This window comes from Corylus avellana, chromosome ca2, assembly GCF_901000735.1.
Source record: "Corylus avellana chromosome ca2, CavTom2PMs-1.0".
NCBI classification, from domain to species: Eukaryota; Viridiplantae; Streptophyta; class Magnoliopsida; order Fagales; family Betulaceae; genus Corylus; species Corylus avellana.
The window spans coordinates 3,388,159-3,407,022 of record NC_081542.1 but is presented as its reverse complement, the minus strand read 5'-3'; the positions used below and the strand labels follow the sequence as shown (position 1 = coordinate 3,407,022).

Sequence of the window (18,864 nt, the reverse complement as noted above, 5' to 3'; positions counted from 1 at the left end):
TGGGCACTGATGAACACCATTAAAAGTGTTGTGCAATTTAAGGAAAACATCAGCATCTGCAAGAGTTAAGTAAAGAGAACCTCCTTAGCCAGAGGACAAAAGCAATCAAAAATTTTCAACCCAATCCTTTTAACTTACCGTCACCCTTTTATCTCTTTCACGAAGATTATTTTGGTTGCCTCTCCCCCGTTCTTGAGAGACTTTTAACCAAAGTGATGCTAACCTGAAAATTTATACCTAACATGTCAATTATGCAAACCATGTAATCAGTTAGTAGTTAACAGTCTATAGAAGATATGTAAAGCAGATAAATTTGGCAGGGGGTGAATTTATGATATTGACGACGATGCGGTGAGTTATCGATTTTAGGAAAGAGATGTGGAGCTACCCGAATGATTTGTGTGGTTTTTGGCTAGCTAGATTATGAAAGTTCACAAGAGGTTTTGAACATTTACCAACCAGTGGTCCAAATTTGATGTCCAAGAGGGACCTCTAGATTAGTTGGATTCAACTGTCGTATAATGATTCAACCCATAAATTGTATATTTTGAAGATAACGACTGCTGATTTAAAAGAAAATTCAAATTATTTAAGTGACTTCTACTAAATAAGGCATAACAAATTAAAGAAGAAAAAGGAAAAGGACGTATTGGATGGGACATTGCAATAATCCTAACATCAATTCATTAAATTAAAAATGTGGTGTGGATATAATATGGCAATTAATGCTGTTGTAATTTGGATGGCAAGCTACTAATACGGTGTAAGCAATTCTAAATTACTGGATTGGCAGGTGTGGGTGGCAATGGTTCCTTTTTCTTTTTATCTCTTTGTGATTATCCTTTTCTCCTCCATGATAATAAGAGATGAAACAATCAACATCTCCACTCCTCAAAGCATATATATCCTTCAGTGTCAATACAAACTACATGTGTGTCGTGGGATGAACTTTTAAGAATGGGACGAATTAGCACGGAACAAAATTACGTATACTTTTAAAAGCATCGAACATGCATAAAAATTATGACAAAACCCCACTCCCAAAATCAAACAAACCAGAAAATATCCAGAACCATTTGGCATCATCCTGTGTCCTAACTCTACCATGCCCACCTTGGCATTAACCCACCAGAACAACTTACAGCTCATACAAACGTACAAAAATGGACCCATTCATCATTTGTAGCTATTTTCCAAATTTATACATTCTAGTAACTACTAAAAGATGCAATCATTCAATGAGAGGGAAACATATAGATACCTCCCCACTCCCTAGTCCCTACAATTTTTTTTTTTTAATTTTTTTTTAATTCCCTCAATTGAAGATAATATTTTTTTTTGGGTTTTTGTCCCTCCCCCCAAAAAAAAATAAAATAAAGAAAAGGGTAAAGAGACAAATATATCAGAGAGCCTCACAACCCCAATCAATTCATCATGTGGGGTTTCCCTTTCACTATCCGTCACTTTCCACTGCTGAAAAGGGCCTAGCCGTCCGGTACTCCTTGTCGCTATCATGGGCCGGGGCCCTCTCCAATCATAATTTCCTTTTTTTTTTTCTTTTTTTTTTCAAAAATTATTTATATTTATATATATTTTGATAGTTTCTCTGTATTAATACAAAAATTGAAAAAAAAGAAAAAAAGAAAAAAGAAAACTAAAATCTGGCATTTTCAAAGCCGTGCAAGTCGCTGACTCTGTTCATAGACTTCCTCATAATGGCCACCTTAGCCAATCTCTCGGCGGCTCTCCAAGCCGATGTCGGCGTAAGCGGCTCCGGCTTCTCATCCACTCGGCTGAGCTCTACTGCTCTCTGTCTTTGGGTCTGCAGCTGATGCTGTCTGCGCCGGTTCAGCTCGGCTAACTCCGCTTCCAAGCCGCGCAAGTACTCCTCAGCCCACTCGGATCTCGACTTCATTAACAAGGCTCGAGCCGAGGACAGCAGGTGATAAGCTCCGGACAGATTGTTGTGCTCGATCAGCCGCCGAGACTCAGCCACGGCGCGCGTAGTGACGTGAAGGTTCCTCAGCCGTTGGATGTTGGGGGTCGATGATCTCACGGCCTGGGCGCGCGGTATCAGGAGTGCCTGTTCACTGCAATACACGAGCTCTTGAGACGACGTGTCTTTGAAAGAGGGCCGTACGGACAACACGTGGTGGGACCCAATGGAAGAAGCTGGTATTTTCAATTCCACGAGGACTTCCCTCTCTTCCTCGGCGTAGAAATCGCCGAGCCTGGCCGAGCCCGACCCGAGCGCCGCCGGCCGACCCGTCAAGGAATACACTCCAGCGATCTCGGCCGGTGCCGAATCGGACGCGAAGCCGAGTTTTATCCTCAGATCCTGAACCACTACGCTCAACAAACCGCCCACACACTTGGCGAACGCGTCTTCGCCGTGCGCCTGACCATACGCACCGCTCTCACTGAACCCCACCGCGTGGATGGGGATTTCCAAATGGGCAAAGCGCGTGGAAGACACGACGGCTGGAGAGGAGCGCTTCTGATTGGTGGAGCTGATAGATCCGCGCTCATCGTTACCGTCGGATAAGAGCATAATGCTGGCCACTGGGTTCCTTTCCCGTCGATCCTCGAGCACCTTGGCAGCCTTCAGGAGCGCGTCGTTCACACACGTCCTCTGACCCACACAACCCAGTGCGTCCACGATCTTCCTAGCCGACCTCCGACCGTTGGGGGTCATCCTTGTTAAAGGCAACAACCGTTTCGAGCTCGCTGAGAACGCAACAATAGAGAGACGGTCCGTTGCACAGAGCGACGAAATGACCAGCCTCATGGCGCGTCTCATCATCTTCAACTTGGGCACTCCCATGCTCGTACTTACGTCGAGCACCGTCACCAGGTCAATCGGTGCACGACGCGTCGAGTTCAGCGCCGGAGAAGGCGGGGCCTTTACCTTCAAAACGACAGCGTAGGTCTCGTAGCTTTTCCCCACGGCCACCACCGCAGCCTCCGGTAACAAACTCACCTTCACGTTCCTGAATAAGTCGTTCACTTTCGGCGAAGATAAAGGGGCGGAATTAACGAAAAAGCCCTGGAACTCTACGGTGCTGTTTTCGTCCTCTTCGTTCTCGTCCGATTCCGGTATGGGATTGAACCGAGCACCGGAGGTGGGGGACATCAAAGGCTCATCGTCGTTGTACACTCTCAAGCACTTGGTTTTGACGTCTCTGGGTTTGAATTCTCTGTTGTTGTTGATGGTATTGGCATTGTCTCTATCTGCTTGAGTGGCATCTGGGTTGGGGTGGATAGCGAGCAAAGGGAGTTCCTTCCAGGTTGCGCTGCATACAGGGCAGATCAAGAGCTGGTTCGTTTTTATGTGCGAGGAAATGCAATGGAAGTGGAAGGTGTGGGAGCATTCGGCGGTGAAAATGGCGGTTCCTTGACCGGTCTTCACGCTCTGTATACAGATTCCGCACCTACTCTGAAAAATAGATAAAGAAAAACGTCACGAAAAGTGATAAGAATAAAAGGAATATTAATTCAGTGATTCAGTTAAGAGGGGGTTGATGGGAATGGAATCGGGAAAGTACGAAGAAAGAGAAAAAAGATGCTTACTTTGGAGAGACGTAAGGCTTTGAGAAGCGAAAAGCTAGAGGGAGATTTGGGGGAGAGAGGATGATTGGAGGAGGGCTGGAACAATCTGGGGCTGCTGTTTTTCTTTGGGGTGGTTGAGGTTTTGCATTGGAGTTTTGGGCTGTTCGGCAACGAGGCAGTGGGTGAGGCGGAGGTCCGGCATCGGAGGCTGGGGCCGGAGACCGGCTGAGACTGCAAGCGAGGCGTGGATGGGTTGGAGAAAAACCCGAACTTGGAGCTGATTTTTGGGCTCTGAACGACGCCACTATTCTCGCAATGCTTCTCTGATGATAACACTTTGTTTGTTTCTCTATCTTTGGGGATGGATGTGCAGAAGGTTCTTCTCCACCCAGTCACCATTTTTTCACCTTGTCTCAAGCTCTTTCAGTCTCTCTGTTATGCTAAAGGATAGGGGGTTTCTAGAAAGGAAATTTGAGGCGGTGATATTATGGAGAGGGACAAGACGGGGGCTGCCGGGCATGGAAGTGATTAAAAAGACAAACGAAATGGATTAGATAGGGACACCCTTTTCATCTTCCTCTTTTCCATGTTTCTATTTCCCTGCTTCTTTACAATTGCTGGTATGTTTTTTTCCTCTTTTCCTCTTTCCAGACCCCAAAAAGACTTGTGTGTATGAAAAGGCCTCACTGTTCCTGCCAAAATTGAAAATCTCTCTCTCACTCCGTGTATTTCTCTCTCCCTCTCTCTCTCTCTCTGTGGGTGCGGGATATGATAAAGAGATATATAATATATGCAAATAGAAAACAATACAGAGGGTATACATAATACAGAAGAAGGTACAAAATGGAAATATTATTATATATATTCAAAGATGAAAGTTGGGGGCGTTGGGATTAACAAGTTGGTGACCGGCAGGTGGAGGTTTTCCAACTGCTGTAACAAGTCAACGGGGTCGGCTCTCGGAATTGGGTAGTCTGTCCCATTCCCACGTTATAATTCAGATTCACCGACCCATCTGTGTGTTTTTGTGTGCAGTGAGATTTGAAAAATCCCATTGGTGGCATTCTTGGGGTCACACTTTCGCCTTACTCTTCGCGGCCATTCCCTTTTCTCACAAAGCAAATTTGCTTTTTGGGATTTTTTTATGTTTTTAATTTATTAATCTGACATAAAAATGGAAGAATTACTGTTGTCTGCAAATTTCAGCTGTAGCGAACTCTGAAGCCTGATCCATATTCCAGAGTATCATCTTGTCCGTTCATGGGGTGGGGTCCATTTCCGTTGTAAGTGAATTTAATGGGGGTGGGATCTTCAAAGTATGGCTTTCGTGGTTGGGGAGGGTAGAAATGTCATTTTCGTTTGATGGTGATTGATAATCACTCCAACTTTGTAATTAATAAAATAAAAGAAAAACGGCCATTATTATTATTATTTTTTGGATCATTTTGGATTCATCAATCCCTAGAGATCCAGAAACCACTGCAGTAACAGTAAAGCAACCAACAATCGCAATTCCCAACCCAAAGATGTGGGTCTGCCTTAGCTTCATACCGCGTTATTGTTCTTGTTCAATTACTTTCAATAATCAATGAGATTAAAATGGTCCACCACCTACTTAAACATCTACAGATCTTTTGTGCCCGTATATAGGATATGTCTATTCTAAGTAAATTCATGGCCCCAATTTAATATTATTATATTTAATTGTGTAAATTGTTGACACCTTATTTTAAAATTTGAAGTAATGTAGTATAATTTATACTGTTAAATACAACATTAAATTTTAATTATAAAAGAACTCATATCTATTTCATTCAAAAAATTTCTATCCTCGTGGAAAAAAAAAAAAAAAATTATTGTAGTGATTCTTGTCACGGCCAATTAACTTCAAATTGGAAGATCTCCGCTTTCATGTTAAACATCTTTGGCTAATAATAATTATGTAGTTAGTAGTTTTTTTAAATCTTAAAATTGCTAATCGTATCAATTTAAGCAGTTAGTGATTTTTTTAACATCCTTAAAAAATGTTTTATTAGTTAGCAGTTAGCGCACAATTATGATACTAATGACTTCAAATTGAGCTCTAATATTAATCATGTAGGGACATTTGGGTGTGATTTGACGGAGATGTAAACCTAACAGAACCTTGAGAATAAACCTAATATAGTATCAAAGGATCCCATATTGCGACTGTCGTTATTCCCGTTACATACAACAGTAGGTGTCCTGAATTCCTGTTGACATCACAAAAGTTGGTGGGAGCAATAAATTCAAGCACAAGAAGTACTACTTTGCACGAATTGTAGAAAGAGTTCTTTGCATGGACGAAATGACTTTACACTGCTATACGTAACATCTATTATTAACACGCACGCGCGTTACTCACTCTATTAAAGACGACCTATTTTTATAAAATAATTACGAATTTATTCGATTTAGTCTTGTGAAGTGTTGTCACCTGTTTTTTTTTTTGACGCATAAAAAGAACATATATGTTATTTATTTATGTTAAAAAAGTATGAGATTTAAAAGAAAATCCATTCGATCTAATTTTATTTTTTATTTTTTGGGTTTCTAATTATGCTAGATGATGCATGCGGGGTGTGGGATGGCCGAACCAATAGGGTGAAATTGCCAAATTGGAATTTTAAGTGAGGAGTATGAAAAAAAAAAAAAAAAATTTGGGGTCCATCTCATGAAAGACATAAAAAATTTCGGGACTTTTTTGAAATATAGAATATATGGTAATTTCGAGCATTTGAACTATCCTTCACTCAAATATTAATAATATAAGATGAAATGATTCCAAAATGTAAAGAATATTAAAAAATCTATGTCAATTAAATAAAATTTGAGTATTAGTAAAAATACAACATACAAATACTTAATGGAATAAAAGACATTTAAACATGACAGCAAAAATCAACGTAGTTTCGATAGTTTGGAGAAAGACGTTGATAATGTGGTAATAGTTTCAAGTTTGACGTGGTGGATGACATGACAAACGCACTCCAAGTGTTTGAAAATTGGTGTATGACTTTTGTGAAGAGGAATGGTAATGTGGCAGCTCATAGACTTGCCAAAATTGCTATTGTGAATGAAAGGGATCATTCATGGTAGGAGGAGATACCGGATTGTATTGCTGAGACTATTGTGATGGAGCAATCTGCTCTAGTGGTATGATTTTTTCAATGAGAATATCTCAACTTAAAAAAATAAATAAAATAAAAAATTCAAGTTTGAGTAGAATTTGTATTTTTTTTTGGTTAAGACAAAAAAGAAGAAGCCATGAATATGAATAATGAGTATATTATGGTATAGTTATTGTGATGCAATAAGTACATTCTGACAGGGAGGCATTGGCAAAGAAAAAAGTGGCGAATGAAGGCATGCGAATTTCATGCATAATGAGTGGACCATTAATACCGTCAGTTATTGCATGCAATGGTAGTTCTGTCATTTAATTGTGTTGATACTTGAAACACCGTCCTGATGTGGTGTTTGGTGGAAGCGGGAGACCACAGTAAATATTGTGCTCTCCTCTCTAGAAAATAGAAAGCCTGGCTCCTTCACGTATGTCACAGAACAAATTAACATGACAAAATTGAAGACACCCACAGTTGCTACTACTGCTAGAAATAGGTCGAGAATGTGACTCGCCGAATGCCAATCACTGGAGATTTATGTCCTTTTCATTATTTTTAATTTTTTATATTAGCACATGTTAATTAATGAGCTCTTTTTTTTTTTTTTTTTTTTTTTTTGACATATTCGCATAAAAGGAGGAGGGGGATTCGAACTAGTGATCTCAATTTCATTAGACGTGGTCCTAACCGATTGAGGTACCTCATGAGAGACGTTAATTAATGAGCATTGTTTGAGAATTTAATTACTACTAACACTAATTTAAACTCTCTAGAATCATGGGCTCGTTTGGCATTAGAATTACTGTTTAGTGGCATGAAATTGTAACCAAGGGTGGAAATACATCAGCACCCTACTAAGGGTTCATGTTTTCCCCAAAAATTTTGAAAAATTAAAATTTTACCATCTACACTTTTAAATTTTGCTCTTCCACATTTCAAGTACTAGTTCCGCCCCTTATTATAACAAAAGTTGAATGACATGGAAAAAAGAAGAAGAATGTTTGATATAAAAAAAAATAAAAGTATTTTTTTTATTTGAATAATAACAAATAAAATGATTAATATAATGTAAAGATGTGAGAATGTTAGGAGTTAATTTTGTGTAAAGTTATTAGCATCGCCAAACCCATGTGCTTGTTGCAATCAAATTCTATGTTTAAAGAAAATGATAACAAATAAAAAATAAAAAATTAGTCATCAGAGTTTGACCTTTTATCAAACACCTCTCCTAGATTTAGAAAGTGAAATCACATTTTATTGTGTCCTAGGTGACAAATAACTCATTCCTATGAATTCTTGCCATTTTTTGGCCGGGATAATTGTGAAATTATGCATTTAGCCACAAGAGATATAAAAAATAAAAAATATTTGGAGGTGGTCGACTACAGTCTCTAGCTAAACCACCCTTAAGGCCAAATAAGTGGTCAACCACCCTCAAGCTCACCTTTTTTTTTTTCTTATAAAAATCCTTTTATTTTTAATATTTTTTAAAATAAATATGTAATTTCACAATCACCCAATTTTTTTTCTTTTGTTTAACGTGGGTTATTTTTCAGGTAGGAACACCACATGAATCGATTTGTCACTTCTTAATTCCTTGGAAGCTATTTGTCAAACATTCACATTTGAAAGGCTATTTTAACAATTATATATATAAACACAATAGGAGTAGTAAAATGTCAAAAAAATAATTAAATAAATCCTCGGATAGAAACATTGATGGTACTATACGTGCATGCCAGTAAGTTCCTTTAAAAATAAAAATAAAAAATAAAAACAATGGGGGGTAGATTGATTTGACAATTGACAGTATTTAACAGTCAATAATTTACTCTCGTAGACTCACGTGCTCTAGCTCTACGAAAACTACTGTAGTATATTCGCTTAACGCCGTTAGCTCCGCCTGACTCACCGCCTTCTTGGGAAATACACGGTGGGACGGCGTTAGTCAACTGTATCCTCCTTAACTTTTTAACCTCGAAACTCGCATTACTGTCATCATCAACGTCACGGTAAATTTTCTCTGATGTAATTAGTGCCAAATAATTTTTGTTTAAACTCGGTAAGTGGGTCCAAAATAAGTTTTACTGCTTTGATTTTCTTCCTCCCGGTTGACTATGTTCCTTTCCCCTTCTGATTGATCAAGTTAACCGGCTACCGCTTGAGATAGTTCTTTTTTATTTTCTCAGGCTTTGATGTTTTGGGTCAATCATGTCCCATGTGGCACGTGACTTCTTCCTAGTTAGAAGTCCAACGCTTTGGTTGGTAATCAGGGTACTAATTGGCTAATTGCACGGTCAATGGGCTTCGTGATTACCGAGGTAACCAGTTATTTTACCGCTTAAATTTTCCAAACCATGTGGAATTCTTTTATGCCCAATTTTTTTTTTTACTTGCATTCCTATGGTTGACCGAAAGTTTTCAAGCATGTACATATTTTAACAAAATAAATGATAAATTGCATTTATTGTCCAAGTAAACATAAATTTAGATTTCCGAAAATAAATTTGAAATAATTGAGAAATTTAATGGTTTTTGCGCGAATAATATTGTTCTTAGTAAATTCTTTATGGATTATTATTATTATTATTATTATTTTAATGTTGAAAGTTTTAAATTTGCGTTTAACCTACATTCATTCACATATCTAAAAGAATAATATATGTTCTAAGGATACTTCAATCGGCTGAAACTACGCCTCATAGAACGAAAATCACTAATTCAAATTCTCTTCCTCCTTTCCCTTCTTTGATATAAATATGTCTATATATATATATATATATATATATATATATAATACGTAGCCTGCTCCTGAATGCATGACAGGCCACATGCAATCCTACATCAGAAATTTTATATTATTCATAGGTTTAATTATTTACTTTTTTGAGAAAGTTATAGGTTGATCTTATCTCTAAGTGGCGATGATGTTTTGGTACTGTTAAGGATAATATTGCCTGGTAAAAGTGCTCTCATGCATCACTCATACCTCTGGAATGCGTGGAGTTAATGTGGGTTATTAATCATAAGTTGAAAAGAAAAAAAGAATAAAGATATCAATCGTCGAGTACCTATAACATTTCAAAAAAGCACTGCACTGAAAAGTCAGCCATAGATTTGGCTTTCTTTTTCATTTTTTTCTTCATCTAATTGGACGAAAAATACTTGATAATTATAAATTTATAATGTCAATGTAGAACCGTTTACCTTGTGATTGCTTCTATATATTATAGTCCCATCTTATGTTTAGTGTTTACAATTTCAAAGAAATTGTCTATAAATTACCCTACATTTATAAATTTTAGTTTCATGCACAAATATTGATACTAATAGGATATTAATTAAATAATTAAATAATTATTTAATATGATACGGGAATTGAATTTAAACTTTATTATTAGATGAAATCGGCTCAAAACCATATATATACGCTTGAGACCAAAAGCTAATTCCACTAAGAGGCCCAGAAAGAAGATGTTGACAACGGGCTACTCAAATTATTAAGCAGCATATTTGGAACAAAAGCACTAATTCACAATTCCACGTAGTAGAAGCCCATTGGCAGTGAGAGATGTATTGGCCGAAGAATCCTTGTCCCTTCAATTTCATAATCATGCGTTTAAAAAATTAAAAGGGACACATGCATCCCCCTTTGACCATACTCCATGAATAGATTTTAAAAAAGATTTTTGTACGAGTACATTGACAGAATTAATTGCAAACAAATTAATATTATAAATTTTTCAACGCTACCACCAAAAAAGAAAAAAAAAAATAGCAGCTTGCACATGGAAATTCGTACAACCCATATGATATATACTATATAGATCCACAAAAACGAGAGTCGAGGAAAATCTCTAGAGCCATGATTTTTGCTTGGATGTAGGGAAAGGCTCTGCAATCACATGAGATGAGTTGCATTTACTGAGGATCTTTCTTGTTGTCACCCCGATAAAATGCCCGTACTGCTTCAATGCATGAGAAGAAATGCATAAGCCCATTTTGGAATAAAATATGAGAAAATTATTAAATTAATCCTTTTTTTTTTTTTTTCTTCTTTTGCATTGATTGATCATGTGGTTTATTCTTGTATCAAATCGATTTATGTTGCATTCAAATTATTTTAAAGATGATTGAGTTATCCATGTCAGCACCAATATCATCTTGCCACACATGCTAAATGCTGAGTGAGCTTGACATGCGATAAAAACCCAAGACAAAAAAGGAGAAAAAAAAAAGAAAGAAAGAAAGAAAAGGGGGACACAACTACTCTTTAATCGTTGCAAATAATAGCTCAACTATCTCCGAATTTGACATTGAGAGGTGGCCAAACCAACCCCAAAATCAAAAAGAAGTGAGTTGGATACGCTTTTGGCCTTAAAAGGTTACAAGTAATTCGACCACTTCCAAATATCAAAATTTGGAGTAGTCAATACGGCTTTTGGCCTTAAAAGATTACAAGTGATTCGACCACTTCCAAATATTGCGGCCACCACCCTAGTGCAAGTGCTTGCCAAGAGACTAATGAAAACCTTTCCATAAAGACAGATGCCAATGATGGGTAAACCATATTGCCTGCCCTCACATGTCCAACCACAAGAAATGCATGAACAGACATAATTATAACACAAAGATTTAATAAATCAATTGTTTATTCCTATTTAAAAGTGTATGATGAGTTCGTTTCATGGAGATTCGTTTGAACCGCCACCAGAACAAGGTAAAGTCACATGCATGGACAAGGCAGTATAGAGGAGGGGATAATTAGTCCCACAAACTTAATTAATTATAGTCCGAGAGGGCTAATTAACAATCATTTTGTGTGATTGAAATTGAGAGATTTCACTCTTGGTTGGTGGGTTTGTGGTTGGCATTATTGGAGCACATGCTGCTAACTGATCACTGCTACTCTCCCCTCCAACCAACTATAATTCATCTCAGCCTTACTATCTCCCTAGTATACATTTAAAGGTAAATGTATAAAATTGTTTGACAAAATAACGTAATGAAAAAAAGTTGAAGAGATTTCACCGAAACGATCATTTGGGTGCTTGTCACGTGACAGGTTTCGACCCGTTTGATCAATAGTTTTAATATTTTTGTATGTAGTGGGCTTGAGTGGGTCCACCTATTATTTATATCCCACAATAAAGTTGTATATAATTTATGAAACAAATCAAAGTACTATGCATTTCTACGATTTTGTTAGTTAGTTCTTGTGATTTTATAGCCCTACACCTGTCCACCTCAATCACCAGGGAGCTTCATATATATGCAATGCCAAAAAATTGTACCAGGATGATGTGAACGGTGACCGGTTATCATATGGCAAACGTGTATATATACCACGTACAATGCAACAAGTTTCAGTCCACTGAATGCAGAAAAAATATTCTAAAACTGTTGATATCAGACAGTTATAATTACACTCATCAAATGGTAGGGATTGCCAGGGCTCTCTGGTAATGATTGCGATGACCAGGTATTAATGGATACCGACCTACGTACACAACATGCTTCAATTTGGTGGTAGCTAGGAAACACACGTGGAATCCTGGCTTTAGAACACGAATTTTGTTAAGGATTGCAAGTCAAGTAGCGGCTGTTGTTGTCTGAGTTCTGAGAGGGCGATGTGGCAGCATATATACAGCACATAAGTGAAGCAATTTTGAGCATATCTTATAGGATTCTGGTGGGATTACTACAGGACTTTGATATAATATGTTGAGAAACTATATCTTATTTCAGAGTTTTAATTAATGGGTGGTTCATCAATATTAATTAATGCTAGAAAATGATGTGCGTATGATTAATCATAGCTTGACAAAAATGATTCTAACCGCACAACAAGAACAAAATCTCAGCTTAATGGTTAGTTGATTACAACTAATCCTACCAACAACACCGACTTTTCCATTGATTTTCCACCATATTCATCATTACTCTTTGACACCAATACTCCACAAATATCCCCCTCAAAAATTACATTTTCAATGCTTATATGAAATGAATACAGTTTTCAGAGGACCCAATCAACTGTTCGGGGCAGGACACGGAAAATGACTTTATCTTTTAAGGTATATAGTCTTCGGCTGTGTAAGACAGCAATGGAATAGCTTTAATTCTACATCATCTCATCCAGAAGCCACTCAAAGACGCCACAAATGGCCTAAAAAGCAGAAAAGAATATGTACGAACTCAGCCTACTTTGGAGATCAACAAAGAAATGCAGTTTATTTTACCCTTTTGGCGGGTACTTTTCATTTGCTTGGTAAAAGAGTAACAATACCCACACATTTTCCTTTGATTATCTCAACAACCCATATCTCCGCCGTCATTGTAGTACTGTTTTCCGATCCTACTTTATGAAAGAGGTGGTATACTACAATGGGAACAGTGTTTCAATTTTCAAAGTACTCCTTGGTAAAGGTTTGTGAATCCTAAGGCAGAGACACCATCATGTGCCATCCAACTTTACATGATTGAAATAAAACAAAACTTGATGATGATGCATAGAATCCAGAATAAGCGACGAAGCCTTGAAAAAGACTAAATTTCTTTTCATTTTTTTTATCATTTAATGGGGTTTGTCATGATTAAGCTTTGCACTAAGAGGAGAATAAGTGAAAGCCAATACCACACATCACAGGGATAATAGTATTGGATGCCATGGGAAAAGGTCAAGAATTGCAGATAGAAAAGTCAAGGAGTACAATAATCAAGTTCATACAATTGTCACATCCTGCATAATTACACCTATAGAATTGGTGAGAGGAGATTAGAGATGAGGTAGAAGTGTACCGTTTTGGGGGTCAGGTAGAGTATTATTCAACGGCGAGATACTCTGTACCAAGAGCAAATCATAATGTTGACATTCCAATAACTCTAGAATTATTGCTTCCACTAACAAAGATCCTACTTTGGATAGAAAAATCTACCAACTATACAAACAAAGTGGCTTATCCTTGTACTCAAAAGTCAACATTGGCATCATATGAATACTAATATGCGTTACATAGGCTGTAGGATCTGATTAATTGCCTCACCTGAAAAGAAAACTCAATCGTGCATATCAGGTACAGTTGCGCACTCATCTCCATTGGCTGTAAAATAAGGTACTTTTTAGCATAATTTCGTACAGGAAATTGTTATTGGTAAACATCATATCAACTTTGGTAGAAAAGGGATTTAAAGTAGAAACACTCCTGAAATGGTACCAAAGCTAAGGTGATATAAAGTATGATATCGAAGTAATGATTTTGATTTTGAACATTATCTTTGTTATTTACCTCTAATTTTAATATTAGCTTCAGATTTTCAATTCTGATAGGAAACAATTGTCTCACTTTCAATATCAAGTAAAACATAGGGGTGGCAATTTGTGTTTGTTGTCTGGTTCGGGTCGTATCAAGACATGTGTATATATAAGACTATATAGGTCAATCATAATTCGATCCATTTAATTAAATGAGTCAAACTTTTCAACCATAACCTTGTAATTTTGTATTGAGTCTATGAGCTATGTCAAAAATTGCTTGTCATTATGTTATGAGTCGAGTTCGGGTCGTGTCGAAACATTAGTATAAGACTATATAGGTCAATCATAACTCGATCCATTTAATTAAACAGGTCAAACTTCTTAATCTTAACCCTTTAATTCCATATTAGGTTTGCTGGTCATGTTAAAAATTGTCTTAACCCTTATAAAAGTGAGACAATTCTTGGTAAATTCTATAAGCTCTCCAAGTAAATTCTATATGCATGTGTAACAATCAGTTACAGAAGTTGAGTAGACATAAGAAACCAAAAGACAAACGAGTTAAATAAATTGGATAGGCATGAGGAAGAAGACAAATGGGTTACATAAGTTGAATAGACATGAGAAACCAAAAGACACTCTTAATAAAAGACTTGTAACTCCTAAACTTGTTCATTGCCTTCGCTGCTTTGATTTGCTTGGGATTTCTTGTCAGGAGAACATTCATCAGTAAGATGGTCGCACGAATGCAGATTTTACCAAACAGCATAGCCCCTTTAGACTACAAAGAGAATTCAGCCCATATAAATCTAAATCCTGGGCCCAATCACATCTAGGGCTCCTAAAACAAGTAATATCATTATGCTAGTAGATCATGACAGAGGAGGAATGGAAAAGATAAGGGATTTGGAGTGGACTCTGGGAGAGAAATCCTAAAAAAAGGGATCCCCAATCTCATCAATAGCACCGTTTATTATAATATGCTATATAATAATTACCGAAACCTTTATTCTGCACCCAAAAAAGAAAAACATATATGCCATTAAATATTATCGTATTCTACCCTATATAAAGTTTATAACAAAGACAACTAACAGCCATCAAAACATAAGCATCGCATATAAATGATGAGATCACAAGATAATACGCTCAATATATACAAGTTCTAAATTAACTAAAATGATATCAAATTCAACTGTATAATTAACTTTGATTTTTTCGTCTTATTAAAAAGATAGACAGTTGAAAATTACAAAAAAAAAAAAAAAGAAAAAAAAAAAAAAGGGAATCAATTAACAACCATTGATAGATTCAAGGGTACAAACTTAGATTTCAAGTGAAACAAGGCTCAAAATTAAGGACACAAATATAGCACAAATTGATGCATGGGAAGAGGAAGTTAGATGGGCCAAATGAGAAATTAATCATGCGATTAATTTCTCAATCCGCCTGAGTTCTTTTGTAACATCTACCATCGTCGGCCTTATCTTTGGATCGCCCTCTATGCATGTGAGACCAAGCTGCTGCACAGCTTGCAATTGCAGCTCCACACCAACTCCTCCTTCTGCCAAGATTGCAGGATCCCCAATCTCATCAATAGCACTGTTTCTGAAATAATCCATCAACTTTTTCTGTCTTTCAAAAGAATTCCCACACATGTCATTGTTTTCAGAAACTAAGCTCAACAAAGCAGAAGCATCATGTCCAGTTAAAAGCTGTAATATAATCATACCAAAGCTATAGACATCAGTTTTCTCCGTTACTATTTTCGTAGTCCAATAGCTAGGGCATAAGAAACCCGCAATCCCGCTCACCTGATCAACTTTCACGTGAGTTTTATCCTCGGGAATTGTAATGGAACGTGAAAAATCTTCAAGTTTGGGAACATCATGCTGGTCTAAGAAAAAACTTTCCAATGTTATACCTCTATGGATGATGGGCCTTGAGAAGGCAGTATGGAGATATGCAATTATATGAGCAATCTGTCTCGCAATCTTTAACCTGCTCTGCCACTCCATGGGAGAACCTTGTCGTTGAGAGAGATAAATTTGATCAGCAAGGACTCCATTTTGAGCATACTCATACACTAAAATTGGACATGAAGTCTCGAGACAGCATCCTACCAGCTTTAAAATATTTTTGTGAGCGCTTGTCTTTGCAGAAATTCCTATATCCGTTAGGGCAAATCTCTTGAAAAATGTGAAATACCTCTTAATGAAACGTATTCGGCCTTCAAAAGAACCCTTGTAGAGTATATAGTGCCCCAGGCCTTGACCTAGAATAAGGCTGGGATCAAAGTTGTTGGTTGCCAAGATAAGCTCTTTATAGGAGAAGGTACGGATGGGAATAGGCCTGCCATTACAAGAGGCAACCAGCTTCTCCAATACAAGCCCTCCATTCTCTAGAAATGCTCTCTTTCTCTCTCTTTTGCCTACCTTTCCAAACCAAAACTCACCCTGCAAGTGCAGCTGGGACATTCTTTTTCCGGCCACTGTTCAGAGCTTGAATATTGTGGCCTAGCTAGCTTTAATCCCCTTTCCCCTTAGAGTCGACAAGAGTAGAGGGAGATTTCGTGGAAAGTAAGTGGCAGAGTCTTCTTCGTCAATACTGTTTGTTAGCCTTAATTTAATTTCTTGGACTTTTAGGGTCCCCGCCATTCATTGGGCAACATGTTCTACGCGTCAACTCTATCTCTCTCTCTCTCCAATCTATTCGTCTTCAATGCAGGCTTTGTCAACTTAGAAATTGCTGAGAGCATTCTTAATTATTTATGCAAAATTATATTTAAAATAGCTAATCAAATCTTACTTTTTCTATCTTAACTAACCACTTTTCAAAATCTTCATCCAACACCTTATCTAAATACAATTTAATTCCAAAACTTAAACTTTTCTTTATAGGTCATAAAATTTTGTTTACACCTCTTTAAATAAAAAGACATATTAACATTACTCAACATAGTGACACAAATCACACAAATCACACAATTACACATAAAACATTGCATGAATGTATAAATTGTGAAAAAAATTTACTATGACGACATCCTTAATTTTAGTTTAATCTATCTAAATTAAAACATGTTAAAAATTTTGTTCACATAGGAGTAGTTTAAAATGAAAAGAAGTACAAAGAAACAAAAAAAAAAAAAAAAAGGTCAAACCTCTCGACCCTAACTCTCTAATTTTGTATTGAGTTCGTGTCGAGTTCATTAGCTATGTCAAAAATTGCATGCCATTATATTATGTGTCGAGTTTTGGTTGTGTCAAAACATTGGTATAAGACTATATAGGTTAACTCTAACCCTGCACATTTAATCAAACGGGTCAGACTTCTTAACCCTAACTCTTTAATTTCGTGTTGGACTTGCGGGTCGTGTCAAAATTTGTCAATCATTGTAAAAGTGAGACAATTCTTGGTAAATTCTATAAGCTCTTCAAGTAAATTATATATACATGTGTAACAATCAGTTACAGAAGTTGAGTAGACATGAGAAACCAAAAGAAAAACGAGTTAAATAAATTGGATAGGCATGAGGAAGAAGACAAATGGGTTAGAGCATTACCTAAGTTTAGGGAATGTCTAAAAAATTGCAAAAAAGGTCTCACAGTAGACTCCTTAAATGAACCCTAAACATTATGATTGCTACAGTGGAACCTAATGTTTTGGGTTCCACTATTGCAATCCTTATGATTATTAAAATAAAATAAAAAATGATTCTCTCTCCTCTCTCCTCTCTCCTCTAATGAGTCATGTCTCACAATTCTCTCTCATCTCTCCTCTCATATATATAAGATAATTAAAAAATATATATATTTTAATGATATAGAGAATGATTAAGGGAAGTTATTAGGGTGTATTTTGACATAAAAAAAACAAAAAGTAGTTTGAATCTTTAAATGTAAGAAAAATGACGAAAAAACTGCTGAAAATGCTCTTACATAAGTTGAATAGACATGAGAAACCAAAAGACACTCTTAATAAAGACTTGTAACTCCTAAACTTGTTCATTGTCGTCGTTGCTTTGATTTGCTTGAGATTTCTTGTCGAGGGAACATTTATCAATATGATGGTCACACGAATGCAGATTTTACCGAACAGCATAGCCCCTTAGACTACAAAGAGAATCCAGCCCATATAAAGCTAAATCCCGGGCCCAATTACATCTGGGGCTCCTAAAGCGATGAAAAGAAAATCGTAGTATTTTAAGTTTGGACCCTCACAGGCCTGAAATATAAACCCAATCCGTCCACATTGGGGATGGGCTTTGTCGGGCTAGAAGTAACCTCCTTCGGCTTACTTTGGAGTTTGGATTAAACTCTGGTTTTCCTTCGCTTCTATTTTTTCTTTTTTCTTTTTTTTGGTCTGGGATTTGTGAGTTGATCAGCTCCCAATATTTAATTCAATGTTTCACTATTTTTTGGGTCTGGGATTAAAGTGAGGCTTACATTTTGCATTTCTTCAATTGGATACAATATTTACAATACAAATGTCCCTTTTTATTGAAAAAATCTGGTAGGTGGAGTAAATAGAAAAAAATACTATGGTAGATATATTGATAAGAAAAATATAGAAACTCTATATTCTAACAATGGGACCATACCTTTTCTTTTTTTTTAAGATGACAATGAGACCATACCTAAGAGCCTATTTGAGATTGCGTTATGAAACTTAAAAAATACTTTTAATATTTAAAAAGTTACACCAAAAAAAAAAAAATTGACCTGTTTGGTAAAAAATTTCAAAAGCATTTATTTGACTTTTTCACTTTAAAAATGGTTCAAACGCACTTTTGAGAAAAACTCGTGAAAAATTTTCTAAAAAACTTTTTTTGACTTTAAAAGCTCTATTTTTTAACGCAATCTCAAACATACTCTAAGTTAAAAATCAGAGATATGGACAACTAGGCAA

At 36.6% G+C, this 18,864-nt stretch overlaps 2 protein-coding genes across 2 annotated transcripts; both read right to left on the bottom strand.

Annotated features, from left to right (window-relative positions):
* Nucleotides 1-669: 669 nt before the first annotated feature.
* LOC132171774 (probable E3 ubiquitin-protein ligase EDA40) lies at nt 670-4,357 on the bottom strand. Its single transcript, XM_059583172.1, has 2 exons — nt 3,571-4,357; nt 670-3,436 (listed from the first exon to the last, which is right to left on the bottom strand). The coding sequence occupies exons 1-2, from the start codon at nt 3,946-3,948 to the stop codon at nt 1,655-1,657; spliced, it is 2,160 nt and encodes a 719-aa protein (XP_059439155.1). The 5' UTR covers nt 3,949-4,357; the 3' UTR covers nt 670-1,654.
* Nucleotides 4,358-15,297: 10,940 nt separating this feature from the next.
* On the bottom strand, nt 15,298-16,430 carry LOC132168493 (non-functional pseudokinase ZRK2-like). The gene has a single exon (XM_059579481.1). It carries the CDS (start codon nt 16,428-16,430, stop codon nt 15,378-15,380), a length of 1,053 nt encoding a protein of 350 aa, XP_059435464.1. The 3' UTR covers nt 15,298-15,377.
* Nucleotides 16,431-18,864: the final 2,434 nt, after the last annotated feature.

Coding starts and splice junctions, on each gene's coding strand:
- LOC132168493 (XM_059579481.1), bottom strand. CDS start 16,430: ATGTCCCAGCTGCACTTGCAGGGTGAGTTTTGGTTTGGAAAGGTAGGC.
- LOC132171774 (XM_059583172.1), bottom strand. CDS start 3,948: ATGGTGACTGGGTGGAGAAGAACCTTCTGCACATCCATCCCCAAAGAT. Junction 3,437..3,570: donor AAGCCTTACGTCTCTCCAAA/GTAAGCATCTTT, acceptor TCTATTTTTCAG/AGTAGGTGCGGAATCTGTAT.